The sequence below is a fragment of the Loxodonta africana genome, chromosome 1, assembly GCF_030014295.1.
Source record: "Loxodonta africana isolate mLoxAfr1 chromosome 1, mLoxAfr1.hap2, whole genome shotgun sequence".
In the NCBI taxonomy this organism is placed as follows: domain Eukaryota; kingdom Metazoa; phylum Chordata; class Mammalia; order Proboscidea; family Elephantidae; genus Loxodonta; species Loxodonta africana.
In genome coordinates, this window is record NC_087342.1 from 100,662,975 (window position 1) to 100,689,592 (window position 26,618).

The window sequence follows — 26,618 nt, forward strand, 5'->3', positions numbered from 1 at the left end:
GCCAGCATAACCCTGATACCAAAACCAGGCAAAGACACCACAAAAAAAAAAGAAAATCACAGGCCAATATCCCTCATGAACACAGATGCAAAAATTCTCAACAAAATTATAGCCAACAGAATTCAGCATCGTATCAAAAAATAATACACCATGACCAAGTAGGATTCATACCAGGTGTGCAAGGATGGCTCAACATTAGAAAATCAATCAACGTAATCCACCACATAAACAAAAGGAAAGAAAAGAATCACGTGATCATCTCAATCAATGCAGAAAAGGAATTCGACAAAGTCCAACACCTATTCCTGATAAAACTCTTAATAAAATAGGTGTAGAAGGGAAATTTCTCAACATAATAAAGGGCATCTATGCAAAACCAATGGCCAAAATCGTTTTCAATGGAGAGAGGCTGAAAACATTCCCCTTGAGAACAGGAACAAGACAAGGATGCCCTTTATCACCACTCCTATTTAACATTCTGTTGGAAGTCTTAGCTAGAGCAATAAGGCAAGAAACAGAAATAAAGGCCACCCAAATTGGTAATGAAGAAGTTAAACTCTCCCTATTTGGGAATGATATACTATACTTAGAAAATCCAAAAGACTCCACCAGAAAACTACTGGAACTAATAGATTCAGCAGAGTAGCAGGACACAAGATCAGCGTACAAAAATCAGTTGGATTCCTACACACCAATAAAAAGAACACTGAAAAGAAAATCAGGAAAACAATACCATTTATAATAGCCCCTAAAAAAATAAAATACTTGGAAATAAATCTAACCAGGGATGTGAAAGACCTATACGAAGAAAACTATAAAACACTACTGCAAGAAACCAAAAGAGATCTACATAAATGGAAAAACATACCATGCTCATGGATAGGTAGACTCAACATTGTGAAAATGACAATTCTAAACAAAGCGATTTACAAATACAGTGCAATACCAATCCAAATACCAACACCATTCTTTAAAGAGATGGAAAAACTTATCGTTAACTTTATATGGAAATGGAAGAGTCCTCAGATAAATAAAGCACTACTGAAGAAGAATAAAGTAGGAGGGCTGGTACTACCTGACCTCAGAACCTACTATACAGCTACAGTAGTCAAAACAGCCTGGTACTGGTACAATGACAGATACATTGACTAATGGAACAGAATTGAGAACCCAGATGTAAATGCAACCACTTAAGGTCACCTGATCTTTGGCAAGGGCCCAAAGTCCATCAAATGGGGAAAACACAGTCTTTTTAACAAATGGTGCTGGCAAAACTGGATGTCCATCTGCAAAAAAATGAAACCAGGACCCATACCTCACACTATATACAAAAACTAACTCAAAATGGATCAAGGACCTAAATATAAAGCCAAAAACTATGAAGTTCACAGAACAAAAAACAGGATCAACACTAGAGGCCCTAATACAGGGCATTAACAGGATACAAATCACATGCAACAACACACAAACTCCAGAGGATAAGCCAGATAAACACTTATGCTCATCAAAAGACTTCACCAAAAGAGTAAGAAGAGAACCTACAGGCTGGGAAGAAATTTTTGACTATTACAAATGAGACAAAGGTCTAATCTCCAAAATCTACAAGAAAATCCAAAACCTCTACAACAAAAAGACAAATAATCCAATTAAAAATTGGGCAAAGGGTATGAACAGACACTTCACCAAAGAAGACATTCGAGCAGCCAACAGACACGTGAGGAAATGCTCACCATCTCCAGCCATCAGAGAAATGCAAATCAAAACCACAATGAGATACCATCTCACCTCGAACCAATAATACAGAAAATAACAAATGTTGGAGAGGCTGTGGGGAGATCAGAACTCTTATGCACTGCTGGTGGGAACGCAAAATGATACAACCATTTTGGAAAATGATATGGAGCTGCCTTAGAAAGCTAGAAATAGAAATACCATGTGATCCAGCAATCCTACTCCTAGGAATATACCCTAGAGAAATAAGAGTCGGCACACGGATATACGTACACCCATTTTCACTGCAGCATTGTTCACAATAGCAAAAAGATGGAAACAACTTAGATGCCCATCAACAGATGAATGGATAAACAAACTGTGGAACATACATATAATGGAGTATTACACAACGCTAAAGAACAACGATGAATCTGTGAAACATCACATAACATGGATGCCTCTGAAGGACATTATGCTGAGTGAAATAAGTCAATCACAAAAGGGCAAATATTGTATGAGACCATGACTGTAAATACTCATGAAAAGGTTTACATACAAAAAGAAACAATGTTTGATGGTTACGAGGGTGGGGAGGGGAGGGGATGGAAAAACACTTAATAGATAATAGATAAGTGGTAACTTTGGTGAAGGGTAAGACAGTACACAATACTGGGGAAGCCAGCACAACCTGTACAAGTCAAGGTCATGGAAGCTCCATAGACACACCTAAACTCCCTGAGGGGCCAGACTGCTGGGCTGAGGGCTCTGGGGGCCATGGCCTCTGGGAACATCTAGCTCAATTGGCATAATAGAGTTTATAAAGGAAATATTCTACATTTTACGTTAGTGAGTAAGTGTCTGGGGTCTTAAAAGCCTGTGAGCGGCCATCTAGGACCCTCTACTCACCCCTTTGGGACCAAGGTAGAATGAAGAAAACTAAAGACACAAGGGAAAGATTAGTCCCAAAGACTAGTGGACCACATCTACCATGGCCTCCATCAGACTAAGTCCAGTACAACAAGATGGTTCTCAGTGACCACCACTGACTGCTCTGACAGAGATCACAACAGAGGGTCCTGGACAGAGCTGGGAAAAAACGTAAAATAAAACTCTAACGCAAAAAGAAAGACCAGACTTGCTGGCCTGACAGAGACTGGAGAAACCCTGAGAGTATGGACCCCGGACACCCTTTCAGCTCAGTAACAAGGCCACTCCTGAGGTTCACCCTTCAGCGAAAGACTGAACAGACCCACGGAACAAAACAAGACTAAAGGGGCACACCAGCCCTGGGGCAGGGACTGGAAGGCAGGAGGGAACAGGAAAGCTGGTAATAAGGAACCCAGGGTTGAGTAAGAGAGAGTGCTGACATGTAGTGGGGTTGTTAACCAATGTCATACAACAATGCGTGTACTGTTTGATGAGAAACTAGTTTGTTCTGTAAACCTTCACCTAAAGTTCAATAAAAAAGAAAAAAAAAAGTACATAGTATGGACTCAGTACTGATTTGATGGAGGAAGAACGGGGAGAGGAAAGGTCTTAGAACAACAACAAACTTATCAGGAAAGTGTCTAATTTTTACACTCTAGGAAGTAGCTGGAGAAATCTGTCCAGGAATAGTATGAAATGCCTATTTTGGAGTCTACGAAGGTACCTGATTTCAGGAAGAATCAAGAGGACAGTGGTAAAGAAAGGTATTCCAGAGGAAGCAAAGTTACATGTTCATAAATCCTAGAGCTCTGCAGCTGAGACCAGCGTGAGATACCAGCAAAACTTCTTGGTGAGTTTAGGAGAAATGGGTACTTACTGAGCATGCCTCTGTAATTGAGGTCCATGTCCCGGCTCTCTGACCGTACTTTAATAGCATCCAGAATGGCATCAGGCGACAGCAGTCCCGAAGGCCTCACAACATTCAGGAGCTCGGTGAGGCTCATCAGAGGTAAGCGCACAGCCTGCATGATTTCAGCGTGATTCTCCTTTGAGTTGTGCTTACACCAGTTTAACAAGGCTAGAAAAATATCCTTTTCAGGAGCTGCAAATGAATCTCTTAATACGATATTTAAAAGTGCTGTCTGAAAAGGAAAGAAGGGAAAATTCCAGTTATTACGGAGCTCAACCATACACGTGGCCAATCAGTAAAACCTTAAAAAGTGTGCTTATCACTTATATTTAGACAACTAACTCTTTTTGACCCTCTTCTTTGCTTATTTTTTGTGCCATATACTCTCCTGCCCGTTATGGCTGAGTGAATAACAAGAAAAGATGGCAGCACCTTTCTTTCCTCTCCAGGCACGTTGTACCATTACATCAAACATCTAGTCTTTCCAAATACATTTGCACCCATCTTCAGTAACACCGTGAGAAGACAAATGGCAAAGTGAAGTGCTGTCAATATACATGGGTACTACCCAAACCAAACCCACTGCCATCAAGTCAATTCTGACTCATAGTGACCCCAGAGCACATAAAACTGCTCCCCTATAGGGCTTCCTAAGCTGTAAATCTTTATGAAAGCAGGCTGCCACATTTTTCTCCCATGGAGCACCTGATGGGTTGGAACCGCCAACCTTTTGGTAGCAGCCGAGCGCCTAACTATTGCGCCACCAGGGCTTCTTTCTATAGGCACAACCAAAACCGAAAGAACTCATTGCCACCGAGTCCATTCTGACTCATAGCGGCCCTATAGGACAGAGTAGAACTGCCCCATAGACTTTCCAAGGAGCACCTGATAGATTCAAAACTGTTAACCTTTTCGTTAGCAGCCATAGCACTTAACCACTGTGCCACCAGGGCTTCTGTGGGCACCCCAGGAGAGTTGCAACTTGTCAGTCAGTAAGACATGTCCGGCATTTAAAATGCAAACCCTTTTGGTCTACCGTACTACTGTACTACCATGTTTCAGATTCTCAGATCTCCAGCCTGCCCTCCAGCAACGCCTCAAAGACCCTTGCCCTTAAAAACTAAGTAGGATTATAAAAATCATAGTTCATATTCAAACCAAAATATGTAGCTATTCAATAATCTTCCCACTGTAAATATCCAGGTCCTAGGGAGAACACAGAACGGGAAAAGCAGAGAGAGCCACCAGCTGGGGTTCAGAGAAAGACTTGAGTAAAAGAGCCTTACTCTAGCTACTGCACAGTGTGAGACAGTTTATTATAGTAGTTTGTGTGCCAGAAAAAACGCAGTGACTCAAAGACATCCAATGACACATCAGATCTCCTTTATAAATTTTCCTTCTTGCTCTAAGGAATTATTAGTTGCACTCTCTTGTCAGAAAAACATAAAACCCCAAAGTAGTATGCAATAGCACAAAGGACCCTATTTCACTGTCATCACATTGAAAACAACCACCCAGCAGCACAGTCCCTTTCACACGTAAAACTTACCAGAAGAACCTTTTAAAAGCGACTAGAGCTGATCTGCCTCTCTCTCATATGATCTAGAGTCCCAGCTGCCAGAGGCAGGGGGCTAGCCAAGCTAACCTCTTCAACACCAATGATTTTCCTTTTTTTACTCTTAGTCCATTGCTATACTGCTACTGTACAGGTATAAATACAACAATGTATGACTTGCAGGCAATGGCACACCTTAGAAAGGGAGAGGAAACCTTCACTTGAGAGCACCTCCTGAGCATTTCTGTCCATAAACATGCAGCACATACAAGTTAACTTGGGAAGCGCGTAGAGGCTGGCAACATCAAAAGTCATGCAGACGTTCTGAATGTTAAGTATGGTGCAGAGATACTCAGAGGTAGAATCCTCCAGCTCTGGAAATCCATATTTATGAGCCAGGCTCAAAAAGTCCAGCAGCACCTCCTCCTTCTCATCTGTCAGTGTCGCTCGCCCAGTGTAGATGTACTTAAGTAGCATGGCGAACGCTTCTGCAGTGGTGTCCTGGAGAGGGATTTCTGCCTCAGGCTGAGACTCTCGCATGCCACCATACAGTAGTGCTCTGCACATCAGAGAACAAAAGGAAATAAACAGAATGAAAAGAGGAAAAACTCAAATAGGATTTGCTACAAAAATATAGGAAATATCAGCTATCACCATTATACAAACATAAATTTAAAGACACAAAGATCCAGGATAAAAAAAAAATACAAATGAATCCTTGTAAACAGTTCTGTAAGGAAAGTAAGAAAAACAATTTAACAACAATTTTGCATTATCTCTATAAACAACTGAGCTAATAAGATAGCCTGAGAGCTCAAGATACATAATAGACATTAAATAGAAAGATGAAAGAGAGCATTTGAGAGGAACAGGTGAAATCAATGTAAAAATATTAAAGGCCAATAAGCCAGTCTGAAAATTAAAACTACAGAGAAATATGTAATCAGATACACAAAATTAAATGCCAACCAAATGCCATTCTTCTCTGTCAGATTGGCAGAAATTTTAAAAGCCTTTTGATACCCCTTCTTGCAAAGGCAATGGGAAAACAGGTACTCTCACGCACTGTTTTCAGAGTATAAAGGGGTGCCCCATTTTGGGAAGTAATTCATCAATATCTACTCAAATTTAAAATGTACATACCCTTCAACTCTGCAATCCCACTTTTAGAACTTAATTCTAGAGAACTAGTTCAGCAGAGTATAGATAAATATATGAGAATACATACTGAAGCCCTGGAAACACTGGGAAAAAAATCTAAATGTCTATCAGTAGGAACAGGGTTGAAAACACTGCGATACACACATTCTACGCAGCCATTAGAAAGATCAAGGGAGATCAATATGCAGTATCTTGGAAAGATGTTCAGGATATAATAGCTGAATAAGTCAAGCTGTAGATCCATATGTTCCGCATGGAAAAAAAAGTATACAGTTACACACTTATATGTGTATGCATATAGGTATACACAGATTTATCTGTTTAAATCTAGAAAAATCAGAGAAAAGTTATATTTAACTATAAACAGTGGTTGCTACTGGGGAATAGGATTAGATGGCTGGGAGGGAAGGACTTTGATTTGTTACTCTACATTAAAAAGGAAATTGGTGATGGGATTATGAATAATTTTGACTTTTTTTTTTTGGCTTTCAGTGTTTTTTAGATTTAAGAAGCGTATATTACTGCTCATCGGAAAAACTGAAACTATGTAATCAAGGCAGGTAATGAATCTAAATTTCTACCTCTATTACTCTAAGAGGAATAAGAAGAACCAATTAAGCCTCTAATCCTACAGGAAAGAAAAAGGACAGAGGAGGAAAGGAGAGGGGTGCAGAAAAGGGACTGAAGAGTAAAGCTTAAGAAAGAGAAGAGGCAAAAGCAAGAGCAAGAGAGCAAAAAAGAGAGCCCTTCTGTTCCTAAATTCTCAGGGCAGGACTGGAATTTCAGGGGTTCCCTCCATACCCACGTGGAACTTCTCCCGCCCTCCCTCAGGACCTGGCATTCTTGCCTGCCTAAAGAAAATAACTAAAACTACTTAGCACAAGATTCACGAATATTCCCAGCATACTGCTCCACTGAGTTATGCAGAGCCTAAAAACATCCTCGAAGGTTTTCATTTATCCAGAGAGCATCCAACTATAACCTTAAAATTACCAAATTAAAGAACTCCTTCCTAGGGCAACTCCACAAGACTTACACCCACTCCAGTGGGCATTTATCTGGATTCTCAGTGCTTTAAAAGTGGTTATGAATCAGCTCCCTCGGAGCACAAAACATAAACCCCCAATTTTGACAAGGAGGCAGGGACAGAGGCTGACATTTACTGGGAAAAGTCCTCTCCTATACAGTTAAAAAAAAAAAAAAAAAAAAACCCAAACCCAGAGCCGTTGAGTCGATTCCAACTCATAGCAACCCTATACAGTTAACCTGTCCTTATCTGGGAATTTGGAGTACCTAGGTGGTGCAAACAGCTAAGTACATGGCTACTAACTGAAAGACTGACAGTTTGAACCCATTCAGGGGTGCCTCAGAAAAAAGGCCTGGCAATCTGCTTCCAAAAGGTCATGGCCATGAAAAGTCTATGGAGCACAGTTCTACTCTGCAACACATGGAGTATCCATGAGTTGGAACTGACTCTAGGGCAACTGGTTTTATCTGGGAATTGATTTGCTCTTAGGACAGCACCCAAGCCTCTCCACTGCTGGCAGTTAACTTTCCTTTGCATGAGAATTGTCAACGAGGGGACTTTCTCTAAAAGAGCATTGGTAGTGACCATGAGTGTAGCCTAACAAGCCATCAAAGATTACGAAGATTCAACAGTGTACTACCCACAAAGAGACAACAAGAACAAGGTCGATTAAGGCAGGGAGCATATCCCATTCACTCAGGATGATCTTCAAATTTCTGAATGTATCTGAGTTTCTTTTAAGAATATACTGATTATCTCAAGTGATATTTAAAAGAGAGTAAGATATAAAATATTAACAAATATTAAACGTAAGGTTGAAAAGCTGTGATTTAACAAACAGTGGACTCTTAAAAAATACTTCAGTGGTAATGAGTGGACCAAAGGTTAAGAAAAGAGAAGGAAACAAAAAAGCGAAATTATGCTGAGGACCCGCCTGGTATCAAATAATGACAAGACTAAGGCCAGGGGCCTTGGTAGAGCTGACCACTGAGAGGGAGCTTGAGGAGGAAGTGTTAGCTAGAACTCTTACCAACTCTTTTCTCAGCTTCTGGTTTCCTCTACAGTGACATGTTGTATGTCAAAGGCTGAGACGTTCTGATAGAAGTCCTAACTAAAGAGCAGATATTTCCAAGAGACACACTTGACCACGATGTCTGCAACTCTAAGTGTTGCTGTCCTGCTGTCTTGGTTAATTCTGATTGTAAAAACTAGACTACAGTTTCACTGCAAGGTAACTGAAAATTTCTCTAGGCTATCTGTATCTCCGTTTTTTACCTATTAAGTTTGCCTGAGTAAATCAGTAACTCTGTGGACCATCTTTATCCTTGTACATAGAAGGATCATGGACACATAGTCCATGATCAAAGTTAAATTATCAGTCAGGCAATAATTCAGTGATAATTTCTTTAACTAATATTAGTTAAAATGCAGAGTAATTAGAGATCAATTTTATATTCACAACTCTGGAAACTAAGGGTTTGAGTACCAAACTATATTGTTGTTAGTTGCCATCAAGTTGATTCCAGTTCATGGCAACAAACTATAGCTGCATATAAATACATGTAGGAGTTTAATATTAATTAAATACATAAGTATTTCTTTAGTCTTAGCTGTAATATGGAAACTCTGGGGGTGTAGTGGTTGAGTGCTATGGCTGCTAACCAAAAGGTCAGCAGTTCGAATCCGTCAGGCGCTCCTTGGAAACTCTATGGGGCAGTTCTACTCTATCCTATAGGGTCGCTATGAGTCGGAATCGACTTGATGGCACTGGGTTTGGTTTTTTTTGGTTAGCTGTAATATAACTATGAAACTTAGTCTGAGGCAATACTAAGTTTCCTTCAATCTGGAGTTGCCATGGACTGAATTATGTCTCCCAAAAAATGTGTTTATCAATTTGGCTGGGCCGTGATTTCCAGTATTGTGTGGTTGTCGTCCATTTTTTTATTGTAATTTTATGTTAAAGAGGATTAGGATAGGATTGTAACACCCTTACTAAGGTCACATCTCTGGAGCCAATGTAAAGGGAGTTTCCCTGGGGTGTGGTCTGCACCAGCTTTTCTCTCTCAAGAGATAAAAAAATAAAGGGAAGCAAGCAGAGACTTGGGGACCTCAAACCAATAATAAAGCAGTGGTGGGAGCAGAGTGCATCATTTGGACCCAGGGCCTCTGTGTGGAGAAGCTCCTAGTCTGGGAAAAAATTGATGAGAAGGCTGACAGAGAGAGAAAGTCTTCCCCTAGAGCTGACACCCTGAATTTGGACTGTTAGCCTACTTTACTGTGAAGAAATAAATTTGTCTTTGTTAAAGCCATCCACTTGTGGTATGTCTGTTATAGCAGCACTAGATAACTTAGACAGGGGTCATCAAACTTCATGTCTTAGAGAGATCTTTTAGGTTATCTACAGGTCCCAGACTTCAGTAGTCTGAAACCAAGAGGGACGGTAAGTCTGGAGGTCGGTCTACCTATACAAGAAGGATCCAATCTGCCCAGTAAATCAGTTCAACTCCTATTAGTTATTGTCTACGAGGAGAAGGGGAGGGCAAAAAAAGCTCAGCCAGAGAAACACACTTGAAACTCTGAAAAATGATTGACTGGCATTGTGTGGCCTGGGAAGCCTTCTAGCTGCATAATTCTATGATGGCTTCAGAAAGAAAAGGTGATCCTCAAAAAGTCCACAAGGATGAAATTCTGATAGATATTGAACGGACAGATTTCTAAGATTTGTTATTATACCTGGTTACAATATTTTTCATAGAGTAGAAAATACCAGTGTTTTCTACAAGTGACTTGAATCTTGAAAAAAGTATTACACACTTACCGAAAATATTGGCACCTGGCTGCTAAAATTACCCTGTGTGCAGCAAAGCGTTTCTTTTCCACAACAAATGTGACGTCACCATATTCTTCCCCAATTAACAAGGCACCAATATGTTCAGACAAAATGTGCACATGATCAATTTCCCCCACTGCAGTAAAGGGGCGGAGCGGGTGGCTGTTACTCATCTTGTGGAACAGATGGTAGTCGTTGATCTATTATATAAAGAAGGGATGACCGTTAGCAGGGAAAGGGGAGCACGCTTAGAAAAATCACATACCATCAACAGAGCTAAATCAAAGATTTCACTAACCCATTCCTTCTGGGAAGCAATTTAACCTGTTTCCATTAACTCCAATTGGAGCTAATATCTCTACTGCTTTATCACACTAAATAATATATCGCACTAGGAAAGCAAAAACACTGGGGTCTTCAAACACTAAAAGGCTTGGAACCATGACAAGGTTGAAAAGTGCACTAAATACAGGTCTCTTGTTCCTCAGTAACTCAGGAAAAGGAAAATCAACAACCAGAAGAATCCCTCTTTTAGCACAGATATATTTAATAAGGTTAGATACAACTATACGCAGTAGAAAAGTCACCCAGTGATAGATCTAGACCTAAATTACAAACGGAATACATACATTACAAATGACTACATAACCATAAAAAAAATTAATTTCAGAGGTTTTGGTCTGAAACCATCTTATTTCATAAAAGCATTATAGTCTTCAGAAGTCATAAAAATAACCTGACATTTAATAATGAAAGTTTATAGTAAGCATCCTAGCCCCTCCAAAAATCTAATACCAATATTTTTCTCAAGACGGTAATTTTCATTCCAAACTTGCAGCAGGGATGATCAGGTTGCCAGTGTCTACTAGGAGATGATTACATTTTATCTTATTTACAGGCACATAGGCACTTCCTTGCTTTGTATGCAACGCACATCTATAAACGTAACTGAAAAATCAAAGGGCTAAAAGTTGATTAACAGACTCACATGTTATAAAGACAAGTTATGTTTTTAGAATGGGGCAGTGCTGGTCCAGTGGTAGCATTCTTTATTTATTTTTTTTACTTTTTTAAAAATTGTTCTTTAAGTGGAAGTTTCTATTTTAAGTTAGTTTCTCATAGAAAGATTTATACACACATTGTTATGTGACCTAGTTGCTCTCCCCACAATGTGACAGCAAACTCCTACTTTCTAATCTCAGATTTCCCGTGTTCATTCAACCAGCTCCTGTCCCTTTTCTGCCTTCTCATCTCTCCTCTGGACAGGAGCCACCCATGCAGTCTCCTGTATCTACTTGAGCTAAGAAGCACCCTCTTTATGAGTATCATTTTATGTCTCATAGACCAGTCTAATTTTTGTCTGAAGAGTTGACTTCTGGAATGGTTTCAATTCTGGGCTAGCGGTCCGGAGACCATGTCTTCCAGAGTCCCTCCAGTCTCAGTAAGACCATTAAGTCTGGTCTTTTTACATGAATTTGAGTTCTGCACCCCACTTTTCTCCCGCTCCGTCATTAGTAGTAGCCAGGCACCATCTAGTTCTTCTGGTCTCAAGCTGATGAAGTCTATGCTTTACGTGGCCCTTTCTGTCTCCTGGGTTCATATTTTTCATTGTGTCTTTGGTGTTCTTCATTCTCCTTTGCTCCAGGTGGGCTGGGACCAATTGATACATCTTAGATCTCCACTTGCTAGCTTTTAAGACCCCAGACACCACTCACCAAAGTAGGATGCAGAACATTTTCTTAATAAACTTTGTTATACCAATTGACCTAGAAGTCCCCCAGTGGTAGAATTCTTGCCTTCCATTAAAAAAAAAAAAAAAAATTTTTTTTTTTTTTTTTTTTTTTAAGGAAGATCCAGTTTTGATTCCCAGCCAAAGCAACTTAGGTGCAGCCACCACCCACTCATCTGTCATTGGAGGCTTTTGTGTTGCTAGGATGCTGAACAGGCTTCAGAGAGACTTCCAGACTAAGACATACTAGGAAGAATGGCCCGACACTCTATGTCTGAAATTCAGCCAGTGAAAACCCCATAGATCACAGCAGTCTGATCGTGTTGTGCATGAAGTCACAATGAGTCAGGGGCCGGCTCAACAGCAGCTAACAGTAACAACGAATGTTCTTAGAAAGCTAAAATTGTTTTCAAATCCTTGATGTAGTACTGCTTTTCCAGGTGTCATGGACTGAATTATGTCCCCTCAAAAATGTATCAACTTGGTTAGGCCATGACTCCAGTTTTGTGTGGTTGTCCTCCATTTTGTGATTGTAATTTTTATGTTAAGAGGATTAGGGTGGGATTGTAACAACACCCTAACTCTGGTCACATCCCTAATCCAGTATAAAAGGAGTTTCCCTGGGGTGTGGCCTGCACCACCTTTTACCTTAAGAATAAAAGGAAAGAGAAGCAAGCACAGAGTTGGGGACCTCATACCACCAAGAAAGAAGCACCTGGGGTTCCTGCTCAGAGAAGCTCCTACTCCAGGGGAAGATTGACGAGAAAGACTTGCCTCCAATGCTGACAGAGAAAGCCTTCCCCCGGAGCTGATGCCCTGAATTTGGACTTCTAGCCTACTAGACTGTGAGAAAATAAATTTCTTTGTTAAAGCCATCCACCTGTGGTATTTCTGTTATAGCAGCACTAGATAACCAAGACACCAGGTATAGATAACCCATGAAATGGGTGAGAGTCTTAACTAGCACTCAGATATCCCAGGTAGGGAGGAGGCTGCTAGCTCAGACATGAGCCAGCCGCCCCTTTGTTGCACCACAGACTCAGAGAACTGAGCCAGCGTATCTTTCCTCCACTGGACTTCCACACCTTCTTGAACACTCCATTTGTACAACAATTAAAGATTGAATAGCTCCTAATCCTTAAACTTCCACACCCAGATCCACTATTAGCAAGACGTGTGAAAAATGGAAACTCCTTACGGGCCAGTTTCCCTAGCTACCTGCCTCAGTAACCCGCTACCCCAACCCCACCCCCAGCAGCGGGAGCAACAACAAGGATGTGATGTAGAGGGACAGGAGGATGAGCTAAGCAAGGAGACACCCCACACCGTAAGTGAATAAGCTTCTCGCCCCCTGGGAGCATCAGAGGGCTAGCAGTATACCCTTCTCATTGCTTAGGCAAATCTCTCTCCTTCAACTGCAGTCTCCATTTGAAAGCCCTAAAAACTGAATTATCTTCAGTCAGCTGTGCATGAAAGACGAAATTCAGTTTAAGAAGATCTACTTAAAAGTGTAAGCAAAAAATGTGTGGTTCAATAGTCTACCATGCAATACAGCAAATACTATGTAATACAACAGTCTAACACAGGAATCAGCAAACTTTCTGCGAAGAGTCAGACAGTAAATATTTTGGGCTTTTCAGGCTATACAGTCTCTGTCCCAACTACTCAACTCTGCCACTGGAGCTCAAAAACAGCCATAGCAAGTAAATGAATGAGCGTGGCTGTGCTCCAATAAAACTATTCCCAGAAAAGGGCCAGGTTTGGCCCACCGATTGCAGTTTGACAACCCCTGGTTTACCGTAAGATCAAGTACTGACAGTGTGTAAAGAATCAGACCGTTTATTTGGTCTCTAGCTGGATCACCAAATTGATGTTCAAAAACAACATGGTCATTTGCTATGTCACCTATGAAATTCTGAGAGCTACTGATACCTGATTGCAAATCCCATTCCTCTTCAGCACAACCTCTCACCTCATCACTATCTAATAGCTCAACGATGGTACATGACTCTAAACAAAACACTCTCATTCTCCGGCTGAATGATTCAATGCGTATGCCCAGTGAATATATATTCTCTGGTACAAGATCCTCTTAAAATCTCTATCCAGGTCCTGGGTAAAACCCAAATTACTGCGTAAATGACTCTTGATGAACAAGAAAACTGATTTTTGGCTAACTAGCTCAGAAGGGAAATTTATAATTCTTCAACTGATACATCGTAAGTATTACTACACATGTAAATATCTAGTTTTTCATGTCAGAACATATATAATTTCACTTTGTTAAATTTACATTTTAATTATGCTTTTCCAACTGGGGACATAAAGAGAATAGTCAGGTACAGAAAATAGCCACTTAGTGTGAAACAGACACAATTTTTATTGGCATATAGAAATAATTTTAATTAGACCAGTGATTCTCAATAAGCTTGCCACACATTGTAATCCCACGCACAGCTTAAAAAAGGGAAAAAACATGCTTGAGTCCCACCCATCAGAGGTTCTAATTTCAGTTGGTGTGGAACGGGGCCCAGGCACTAGTATTTTTCAAATTATTCCAAGATAAGTCTAATGAGCAGCCCCAGAAAAAAGCCACTGATTTAGACTCATGTTGCTGTAGGTTCACAACCCTTACTTAGGCCCACAAGTATACAAACAAAATAAAATAAAAACCAACCCAGTGCCATCGAGTCGGTTCTGACTCATACTGACCCTACAGGACAAATAAACAAATAAAATATTCACATTTATTTTGGATATGATTTTATTTTGAATCTGTATTGCAAAGAGGCAAATGGTGCTAACGAAGTCACCCATGCACAGCTTGTATACAGAAAATGAGTATTTTCACTCATGGGCTATCTTATCTAGAAAGCAGTAGCCTGGATCCACCTACTTGCATTCGAAAGGCATGTTCTGGAAACCATACATCAGTAAAGTTAATTTTTTTAAATCACAAACTTAATTCAGTAAACAATGAAATTGATCTAAAAAAATTTTTTAAGTCCATGGAGTGAAAGTTTATTGCCTTCCTTCTTAACCTTTAAAAACTTACTCTCTTATTAATTACATATGTGATCTTTGACAAATTTGCTAAACTTCCATGAAGTTGTTTCTACATCTGTAAAATGATACGGTTATAGTAGGTTGTTTTTTTTTTAATTATATTCTATAACTCTGCCACTGCCTTTTAATATTTCTTTGTTTTGGCCTGTCATATGAATTCAAGATATTTCAGCTCTAAAACAAGAATACAACATTTAAAATGAAAGTTTATAAAGAGAACTGAAACTTTTTAAAAGTTTATACAAATACATTATTATGGTAGACAGTCCCAAAGATGGCTGCCTTCAATTCGTTTCCCTCCCTGTACATGCTACCTCTCTCATGAGAAAGGGAATCCATTTTACCTCCCCTTGAATCTGGACTGGCCCTGGGACTGCTTTAACCAACAGAAATGAGGTTCTGCGCCTGAGCTGCCACTGACCATGCATGGAGGAGAACCAAGAAACTCAGGTGACGATGAGAACCAAGGCCCCAGACACATGATCTCGATCAAGTCATTCCAACCACTCCCCACCATATGAACCATTCTACTTGAGGGACCAGATATGTGAAGATACTCCAACCCCAGAAGATCACATGGCACAGATACAAGCCACCATCACTGGGCAGAGTCCAAATTCCTGACCTTCAGAATTGTATGCATTACAAAATGGTTATTTGTTCAACTCATTTAGTTTAAAGGAATTCTGTTACATATTAAGTGATAACTAAAACAATTATATGAAAAGCCTTTCATTTTCTTTAAGAGTTTCGCAACTGTCAGTAATTTCAAAATTAGTACACAAGACATTTTAGAGCTGGGTCTTAGTCACTTGCAACAAGGGGAAAAAATAAAAACAGTTTTTTTGTGTGCTCATTCATTTAAAATATTTCTTGAGATCATACCACGAGCCAGGCACTGTGCCAAAAGCTAGGAATATATCTAGAACAAGACAGGCTAGCTCCATGCCTCCCAGAAGCTTCTAGTTCATGGGGCAATGACCTATGAGATGCTAAAGATTTTGTAGAAATTTTACTTAAATTATAAAGACACAACCTATTTCAAGCTGAGAAAGTATTTACTCCATCATTCCCCAATTTAATATCACAATATCTCCTAGTCTTTTCCCCAAGAGTAGAGGTTATTTGTTCAGTTAGAAAAGTTGTGGTAGTTGAGCTGGGTGTAGGAAAGGAACTTCAGTTCTGGGGAAAACGGAAGTTTTAAAGCCTGTGCAGTCTCTTCAAATGTCAAAATTCTACAGTACTGTGCTGGGGACCCCCAAGACCATCTCCAGGTTTGATGGTTCTCTAGGAGGGCTCACGGAATTCAGCACACAGTCATACTCATAGCTATGATTTATTATGGTGAAAGGATACAAAGCAAAATCAGCAAAGGAAAAAGGGGTATGGGATGAAGCCTGGGGGAAATCAGGCACAAGCTTCCAAGGCTCTGTTTCCAGTGGAGTCACACAGGACATCCTTATTTTCCCCAGCAATGAGTTGTGACAACACATGTGAAATGCTGCCATCCAGGGATGCTCACTAGAGACCCAGCGCCCAGGGTTTTTACTGAAGGCTAGTCACACAGGCACCCTTTGCCTGGATATGTGACTCCTTGAAGGAAAGCAGGTGTTCAGCATAAACCATGCTGTTTATACAAACAATTTAGGCACAGTAAGCCACTCTTACTAGTTAACAGTGGAAACCCTCTCAAAATCTAAGTTCCCATACACCAGCCAAAGGCCAATCTCGTAAGCAAGTCTTTCCAAGGATAGCAGTTCAGACCTGCTACGGTAACACTTTTCTGAAAGGCACAAAAGCAACCAGAGAACACAATGGTGTTTAGCAAAAGCACTGAAAACAAAGAGTCTAAAAATCTGATATACTTACTTTACCTTAGCTTTGAATAGGAGAAAGGCATACTGAGAAAATAATCAACCCCATCTGCCCAAACACGTTCCTGAACCCTGATACGCCCAATATGCCAGGTGCCAATAGTTTTATAGGCAGGTTTCTTCAAAATTTCAAGGATCCAATAATTCCAATATTATTTAAACTGCTTATGTGCACACAGGAAGAAGTAAAGTCTTTTAATTCCTCTTATTAAGCCAATATAATCCTAAGACTAAGATGTGACCACACACACTCAAAAACCAATAAAAATGCAAAAATCCTATGTCAAATATAGGAAAACAGGATTAAGCAGGATTCAAGACAAAGTGAGGTAAATTCCAAGGACGTACGAATATTAGGAAAAATAATACAATGAATTAATAGGTCAAAGGAGAAAAAAAGCATATAGTTAGCTCAATAAAAGGTGCTAAGGCTGCTAACCAAAAGGTCGGCAGTTCAAATCCACCAGGCGCTCCTTGGAAACTCTATGTGGCAATTCTACTCTGTCCTATAGGGTCGCTATGAGTTGGAATCGACTTGATGGCACCGGGTTTTTTTTTTTTTTACTAAATGTTTTTTAAAAAGTTTAACTGAATAGGAATAAAAGAATATCTTCTTAACTTGATACACACCCTAGCTATAAGCACCTGGTTCATGATAAAAACATTAGAAAACATCCCTAGAAAGCTCAAAAGATGTGGACACCCACTTTTATCACTATTAATATTTTTTAGAAACAAAAGACAATTCAATTAAGGAAACTAAATTAAAGGTAGATGGATTAGGAAACAAAGAGGCAAAATAATTGTTATTTGCGAATAATCTGATTGTCCATATGAAAAACCCATAAGAACCAACCAAAAAAAATATTAGAGCAAATAAGGGAGGTTCACTAAGGGAATGACATAAAATAATTATCTGAAAATATATAGCATTCTTCCATGTCAAAAACAACCAATCAGAAAATACGAGAAAAAAGAGTAGTAATTTATAATGACAAAACACTGCGAAAAGAACGAACAAATCTGTCTTGGAAGAGTACCTAGGAATAAACTCATGGGACATGTAAAGGAAATAACAATACTGTTTTGAAGAACTTAAGAAAAATAAATGAAAGACACATAAAAATAAATGAAAAGACTGAGGACAGAATGACCCAATATTGTAAAAAGATCAATCTGCCCTAAATAATTCAGTGAAAAATCCATACAAAAAAAGCATATTCAATATTTTACTGTACTTTATATTGTGAACAAAAAGTATTTTAGTAACAGGAAGTTCAGAAAGCAAAATCCAAAAGAACATTACTGGTAAGGATACACAGAAAAAAAGGTCTGTCAGAGGAGCACACGTATTAGAAAATTGAGGGTGAGAAATGAGAGTTTTATATGTATCAAGAGGTTTAAGCAGAGAAACACAGTTTTAATTAATCCAGGAATTAAAAGTAATCCCAATCAGACTCAAAGTGTTATTGCTGTTGTTGTTGTTAGGTGCCATCAAGTCAGTTTCAACTCATAGCGACCCCTATGTACAACAGAACGAAACACTGTCCAGTCCTGCACCATCCCCACAATCGCTGTTATGCCTGAGCCCATTTTTGCAGCCACTGAGGGTTTCCTCTTTTATTTTATTTTTTTTTTTTTTCTACTTTACCAAGCATGATGTCCTTCTCCAGGGACTGAGTCCCTCCTGATAAGATATTCAAATTATGTGAGATGAAGTCTTGCCATCCTTGCTTCCAAGAAGCATTCTGGCTGTACTTCTTCTAAGACAGAGTTGTTCATTCTTTTGGCAGTCCATGATATATTCACCAACACCATGATTCACAGGCATCAAGTTCTTCTGTCTTCCTTATTCACTGTCCAGCTTTCACATGCATATGAGGCGACTGAAAAAACTAGGGCTTGGGTCATGTACACCTTAGTCCTCTAAGTGACATCTTTGCTTTTTAACACTTTAAAGAGATATTTTGCAACAGATTTACCCAACGCAATGCATCGTTTGATTTCTTGACTGCTGCTTCCATGTGCACTGATTATGGATTCAAGTAAAATGAATGAAATTCTGGACAACTTCAAATATTTTCCCACCCACTTGTCATGATGTTGCTTATTGGTCCAGTTCTGAGGATTTTTGTTTTCTTTATGTTAAGGTGAAATCCATACTGAAGGCTGTGGTCTTTGATTTTCATAAGTAAGTGCTTCAAGTCCTCTTCACTTTCAGCAAGCAAGGCTGTGTCATCTGCATATGGCAGACTGTTTGTGTCTTCCTCCAATCCTGATGCCGCATTCTTCTTCATATAGTCCAGCTTCTCAGATTATTTGCTCAGCATACAGACTGAATAACTATGGTGGAAGGAAAGAACCCTGACACACACCTTTCTTGACTTTAAATCACACAGAATCCGCTTGTTTTATTCAAACAACTGCTGCTTGGTCTAAGTACAGGTTCCTCATGAGCAGAATTCAGCGTTCTGGAATTCCCATTCTTCGAAATGTTACCCATAATTTGTTATGATCCACACAGTTGAATGCATTTACATAGTCAATAAAACACAGGTAAACATCTTTCTGGTATTCTCTGCTTTCAGCCATGATCCATCTGACAATACCATGGCTTGGGTCAGGCGCACCTTAGTCCTCAAAGTGACATCTTTGCTTTTTAACACTTTTAAAGAAGTCTTTTGCAGTACATTTTCCCAGTGCAATTCAGTATACCAAAACCAAATGAAATTCATTGCTGTCAAGTCAAATTCTGACTCATATCGACCCTACAGGACAGAGTGGAACTGCCCCACTGGGTTTCCAAGGAGCGGCTGGTGGATTTGCACTGCAGACCTTTTGGTTAGCAGCTGAGCCCTTAACCACTGTGTCACCAGGGCTCCCAATTCAGTATGTGTATATACACACACACATACATATATACAATTTTTTTTACATGTTACTGTAAAAAAATTGGCATAGTGTGCTTATGAAAATACTTTGCAGGGGAGGGCACAGGTGACAAACGTAGAAGGTACGTGACATTTGTGTAAAAATACAATATTACAGTAAGATCCCATTTTGAAAAAAAAATTAATAAATGAACACCGAAAAGGTAAGAATATACACCAAATTGTTAACAAGTGTGAACCAAATGGGTTGTAGTTGTGGGAAAATTTTACATAGAGAACTGTATATTTCACACTGTTTTAAATTTTCATAAGCATGTTTTTTTATTGTCATAAAATACACATAACATGAAGCATGCCATTTTCACCACTTTTAAGTGCACAATTCAATGGTATTAATTACATTCAGAATGTTGTGCCACCATCACCACTATCTATTTCGGAAACCTTTTCATCACCCCAAACAGAAATGATTTACCCATTAATCAATAATTGCCCATCTCCCCTCCCCGGCAGCCCCTGGTAACCTCTAATCTAGCTTCTGTCTCTGTGAATGTGACTAGATATTTCCTGTAAGTGGAATCATACAATGTTTGTCCTTCTGTGTCTGGCGTATTTCACTCAGTATAAGGTTCTGAAGGTTCATCCATGTTGTGGCATATCTCATAACTTTATTACTTTTTTATGGCTGAATAACATAAGCATGTTTTATTTATAACAAAACTATAAACAAATATTTCGATAAGTTTGCCCACTAAAATTACAAAATAAATTAAGTTTGTGTATGAGAGAAGAAGTGTTTTAAATTTGCCACAGCCAGCCGTAACTGATTTAGTGACTAAGACAGAAACAGTAAGCAGAGGGACTATATATTATCTCCACAGATAAAAATCAATTAACAACTTGAAGGCAAGGACAAAAAGTTCATTACACTAAGACAAGCAAAAAGTAATGAATATCATACACCTGAGTAGCATGGCCTATTAGGACACTCTATCTGATACATCCTAACTAAAGAGCTTCACATTACGTATTTTCAGTCTGACTTCTACCCTTAAGCAGGTTTTCTCAGATGCCAAGTGCTCTGAGATTTGATCCTTTTGACAATCCCAGAGAGTCTAACATGCTGATTTTCACAGGACAGGGCAAGGTTAACCAATTCACTCAAGCTGCTCCTTCAGAGTAAACCAAAAACCAAACCCATTGCCACTGAGTTGATTCCGACTCATAGCGACCCAATAGGCAGGGAGGAACTGCCCCATAGGGTTTCCAAGGAGCAGCTGGTGGATTTGAACTGCCAACTTTTTGGACAGCAGCCAAGGTCTTAACCATTGCACCACCAGGGCTCCTCCTTCAGGGTAGGAGGAAGCAAAAGAGTAGGAGGGCAGGGGAACAGATACTCTTTAGAGAGTAGGAATATCTAAATCATAAAAATGCCCATCAATGCAGTGAGACCACCACATGTAGTTCATGATGCTGAAACACTATAATTGCCTCTTACAGAGGAAAATATCAACTTGACCTAAATATCAATTTCTTTACCAACAGCTTACTTTCACCAGGCCTGTTTACAAACTTTATTTTAATAAGGCCTAACTACCTTTTTTGTTAGAATTAAAGTTTATGCTCCGGGATTTAATCAGAAAGTAGACAAAGTGCAAAGTTCCACAAGGTGGAGCTGTCAATGAGTCCTTGCATGCCGTATTCATCTCCCTTGGGAAGCCCTGTGTATTTCCTGACTGAAAGGCCTTTATGGGAAAAAAGACCTTCTGCTCTTTAATTGCAAAATATAAATGATCTTTCTCTTGAGGAAAGAGATGACACTTACAAGCATATGGTTTAGCAATTTCTTTCTGCTCTTGGTACCCATGTGGTGTGTAATTTGAAGTGGTATTCCTTAAATTTTAAATTAATATCACTTGGGGAGATAAATGGTGTCCCGTCTGCATCTTAAACACTCTCAAAAAATCACATTCTACTTTCCTCGTGGGAAGCATACTTTACACCTTTCGATATATACTCTACCCTTGTCAGCCAAAAGTTTGAATAAGCAAGTGTAGACTGACCATGCTGGCAGGTGTAACCTTGATTCTGATATTCTGCAAATGCAGTGCTAAACCTTGCAGAAGACTGATATCCCAAGGACAGTAAAGTGCCACAGGGAAGAACATGACTGGAGTTCACAGGCATTTTCTAGTCTGACAGGATTCCTGAAATGTCTTTCTGTGGGCAAAATTTAATGATTTCAAACATTCAGTCCAGCTCCAAAATCTTATCATTCCATGATTCTGTATTTGTAATAAATGTTTTTAGATATGCTCAGCTTTAAACACTAAAGAACTATATTGCAACAAAAATATTTGAAAAGATTGCTTTATTGAGAGTGTTTTTTTTTTTTCTTTTTATGTAACTCTAGTTACCAATTACTACACTGATTCTCCACTTCATTGCCAAGGGACAAACCAGTTTCTGAATCTTTACATAATTCTTTTCATACAAGATTTATTGAGCTCTCTACAGTACAGACCCAATTCTAGGTGACAGAAGACAAAGTCTCTACCTTTGAGGAACTCATTGTCTACTGAGGGATGTTGGACTAAATGACAAATAATGTCTATTCCAGAACTAACGGGCCATGATTTTTAGAAAGTCAAATATAATTAACTTCCACGAACACCACCAGAACAACTACATCTATGCTAAACAGAATATTAAATGCACAGGAGCTCAGAAAATTATCAGTTACACTCCTGTATCAGAATAAGAGTTAACATTCAAATAATTGGCTACTTGCTCTCCAAAATGGGGTGGTCACATCCCAGGGAGATTAAAATACAAACCACAGGAATTTGGGAAGAAATAATTAAATGTCTGCTGATATTTAATTTTGACCTACAAAAGTAAGAAAAATTAAGCTTTACTAATATTTAATATGTGGATGGACACTGGCTCCTTCTCATGATCTTCAAGTCAAAAAAAAGTCGCTGCTCTCAGAAGGTAAATAAGATGTCTGGACAAAAGAGTGGGAATTCCACAAAGAGACAGGACCGAAGGTAGTGTCCTCACTTATTCACATTAAGTACCAGGCTTACATGTGCCTGGTTAAGGGTATTTTCCAAATATTACCTATCGTTGTCAGTTGCCATGGAGTCACTTCCCACTAATAGCAACCCCATGTGTGCAGAGTGGAACTGCTCCATAGGGTTTTCAAGGTTGTGACCTTTCAGAAGCAGATTACCAGGCCTGTCTTCTGAGGTACCTCTGAGTGGGTTCGAACCGCTAACCTTTTGCCTAGTGGTCAAGCACTTAACCATCTACACCACCCAGGGAAATTTCCGTCACCTAGCTTTATTTAAATTATTGTTCACAAAATGACAAGTAGATAAAAAAGGTTCCTGCAAAACTACTGATTAAAGATAATTTTTTTCTTTAAGAATGTCAACATACGCAAACAAGAAAATGGCCAACATGACAATCATCCTAATCATCAGATTTTATGTGGCCCCCCTGAATTTGAAATAAAGATCATACTGGAAACAAACTATTATTAACAATGAACCTCATCTTTGTGCATAATGGGCTTTGATACATTGGCTGATAAAATAAAACTAGTTAGCAAGACTTTAGATCACAAAGAAATACTTCTATAATTTTTAAAATGATGCTTAAAGTTATGCAATTCACAAAACAAAAAATTTATAAAGTACCACTAAATTTAATGATAAATGCTTAGAATCACCTTTGACGTTTCTTCATATGAAGTAGCAAAAGACAAAGAGCTACATTCCACTGAAGAGGCACTTGTTCTTCCTGCAACAAACGTAGCTTCAAAATAAAGAGACATAACATGGAGGCACAAGCTTTTTTTTTTTTTGAACTGCTAAAGCACCCAACCAAAACAGTATGTCGAGATAAGCTGGACTAGGGGAAATTCCAAAAAAGAATATCCCACTCACCCACCCACTGCCATCCTGTCCATTCCAACTCATAACGACCCTATAGGACAGAGGTGAACTGCCCCATAGGGTTTCCATGGCTGTAAATCTCTTTACAGAAGCCAACTTCAGCATCTTTCATCTGGCGAGTTCAAATGGCTCACCTTTTGGTTAGCAGCCAAGTGCTTCAACCACTGCGCCCCCAGGGCTCCTTACATAAATTCCAAAAAAGAATATCAGCCCTCAATTATCCAAGTTAATATGGGGTATGGGACATGGCTGGCAAGTGAAAATACCATGAAAATCTCTCCTACTCTGTCACTCAACGGATGATGTGTCCCTTCTATCAAAGGCCATCCACTGATGCTGCTTAGAAGCTCATCTTCTCTCACTTTCTCATACTCTAGCCTGCAATTACTCCTCCCTTCCCCTGTGTCATCAATGCCTCTCCCTCTACTAGATCAATCCTATCTGTATACAAACACGAGCTAAAATAGCCTATCTTAATAACAAAACCAAACTCCCTTGATCCACGGTCTCCGAACCGTTATTGTCCATTTTTCTGTCTACTTTCTAACAAAAATATCTTGAAAGAGCTGTCTATAGCTGCTGTCCCCATTTCCTCAATTCTCATTCTCTTCTCAACCCACTCCAGTTGGACTTCGGTCTCCACTAGTCCACTAAAACTACTCGTCAGGATCACCAGTGACCTTAGAAGGTCACTTCTCTGCCCTCTGACTTGGCTTCTCAGCAGCCTCTGACACAGCTGATTATTTCCTTTCTTAAAACATTCTAGTCGCTTGGATTTTATACTTCACTCCTGGTTTTCTTACCATCTTCACTGGCTGCTCCCTCCCAAGTCTCCTTTGCTGGCTCATCCTCCTTCATCGAGCCTCTCAATGTCAGGGTACCCCAGTGCTCAGCCCAGGCCCTCTTCTCTATTCTCACTCTCTCCCTAACAGATCTTGTCTACCCTCATGCCTTCAAATCAATCCAAATGTGGACATTTCCCAAATTTGTATCTCCAGCTGTAAACTACCCTCAAACTACCAGTTGTCAAACCAGCTGTCATTGACTTAATTCCAACTCGTGGCGACCCCGTGTGTGTCAGAGTAGAGCTGTGCTCCATTTGGTTTTCAAAAGCTGATCTTTCAGAAGTAGATCACTGGGGCTTTCTTCCAAGGTGCCTCTGGGTAGGCTGAAACCTCCAACCTAGCCAACTGTGTTAACCATTTGCACCTAAGAGACTCCATCCTCAAAGTACAGACACATCCAACTGTTTGCTTAGCTGAAATGCCTGATAGTCACTGTAAACTTAAAACAGCCAAAACAGAACTCTTGATTCCTAATTCTAAAAGCTGTTCCTTCACAAAATCATCTAAATCATAATAACCTTCACCACCACGTACCTGGTTGCTGAAGCCAAAATGTAGACATCACATCAGTTTATTCTTTCAACAAATATTCACTGAGCACCAATTAAGTGCCAGGCACTAGAAATACAGCCTTGAGCAAAACCAATAGAAACCCAGCTCTCACAGAGCTCACATTCTCTTTCCCTCAGCACTCACATTCATTCCATCAGCAAACCTTGTCAACTGTACCTCCAAAATATATACCAATCCATCCCCTTCTCTCCACTGCCATTACCCCATCTTGCCTCATTTCCTGAAATTGCCACCTACCTAGTTTCCCTGTTTCTACTCTTAACTCGCTACAAGCTATTTTCTACCCAGAAGTCAGGATGATTTGTTAAAAGACACAAATCAGGTCACATCACACCCTTGCTTAAAATCCTCCAGTAACTTCCCAGTTCCTTGAGAATCTAATCCAATAAACTTTTCATGGTCTAAAAGGCCCTATAGAAGCTGGCCTCTGCTTCTTCCTCTGATGTCCTCTCCTACCAATCACCCCAACTCTCACAGCACCACAGCCAAATTGGTGTCTTCCTATTTTCCCACATGCCAAACATTCTGGTTGTCTCCTTGGCAAGGGAGCCTCTGTGTCTTGATCGCTACATGATGGGCTCTTTCTGTCATTTAGCTAGTAGGTCAAATGTCACCTTCGCAGAGGTCTTTTCAGACCTCCAGTATGAAGTACCCCTCCGCACTATCCAGTCACTCTCTATCCAATCAAATTGTTTTATTCTCCTTTTACCATTTATTATCTAAAATTATCTTGTTCATGCATTTGCCTTGTGTAGCTTATTGTTATTGTCTCTCTCAACTAAAATCATTAGTTCATGAAGAGACCTCATCTGCCTTGTTCACTGCTGTATCTCCGGTCTTAACACAGAAAGGTATTCAAATATTTGCTGAACAAATAAATCTTTATTGAATGTTTTAGCCTCAAAACAAGTTTAAAACAAAATTACAATCCGGTAGCTAATTAACTATTTTTTGGTAAAGACACAGTATCTCTCACCTAATAATAATGAGTACTATTTATTGTAGTTTTTTTTTTTTTTTTAATTGTAGAGTTACTATACGGCGGGTACAATTCTAAACCCACAGCATCTTATTTAATATTCAAAGAACTGAATGAGGTAGGTACTATTTTTATTTGCATTTTACAGATAGAAAATTGAGACACAGATTAGGTAACTTGTCCAAGGACACAGCCAAGAAATAGCAGAATTGAACCAAGGTCTGTCAATATCCTGAACTTAGAAGAGCTATGCTCTAGTGAAGTGGAAGAAACCAGAAACGATTCTAACTCTGACCCCTAGATCCATCAACTAGTTCTCTGACAACCAGTTCTCAAACTTAACATGTCCCATTCAGACCTGGTAAAATATGCACTTCCCACATACAGGGTGATAAGAATGAAGTGCCATCCCACTTTGCAGAGTGGCATCCGGGGCCTTAAACACGTGGCCATGTAAGATGTATCAATTGGTCTCAACCCACCTGGAGCAAAGGAAAATGAAGAACACCAAAAACACAAGGTAATAATGAGCCCAAAAGACAGAAAGGATGACATAAACCAGAAACTACATTAGCC

At 39.5% G+C, this 26,618-nt stretch overlaps 1 protein-coding gene across 6 annotated transcripts in view; it reads right to left on the bottom strand.

Moving 5' to 3' along the window:
• Positions 1-26,618, bottom strand: part of BTBD9 (BTB domain containing 9) — a 461,023-nt gene that overhangs the window by 399,326 nt on the left and 35,079 nt on the right. For all 6 annotated transcript variants that reach the window (XM_064285457.1, XM_023546092.2, XM_010587947.3 and 3 more), the window contains exons 2-4: positions 10,112-10,323; positions 5,301-5,664; positions 3,518-3,782 (exon numbers count right to left, since the gene is read on the bottom strand). In XM_064285457.1, the coding sequence (XP_064141527.1) occupies positions 3,518-3,782; positions 5,301-5,664; positions 10,112-10,296 (814 nt within the window). In that variant the 5' untranslated portion in view covers positions 10,297-10,323. The remainder of the gene's footprint in view (positions 1-3,517; positions 3,783-5,300; positions 5,665-10,111; positions 10,324-26,618) is intronic.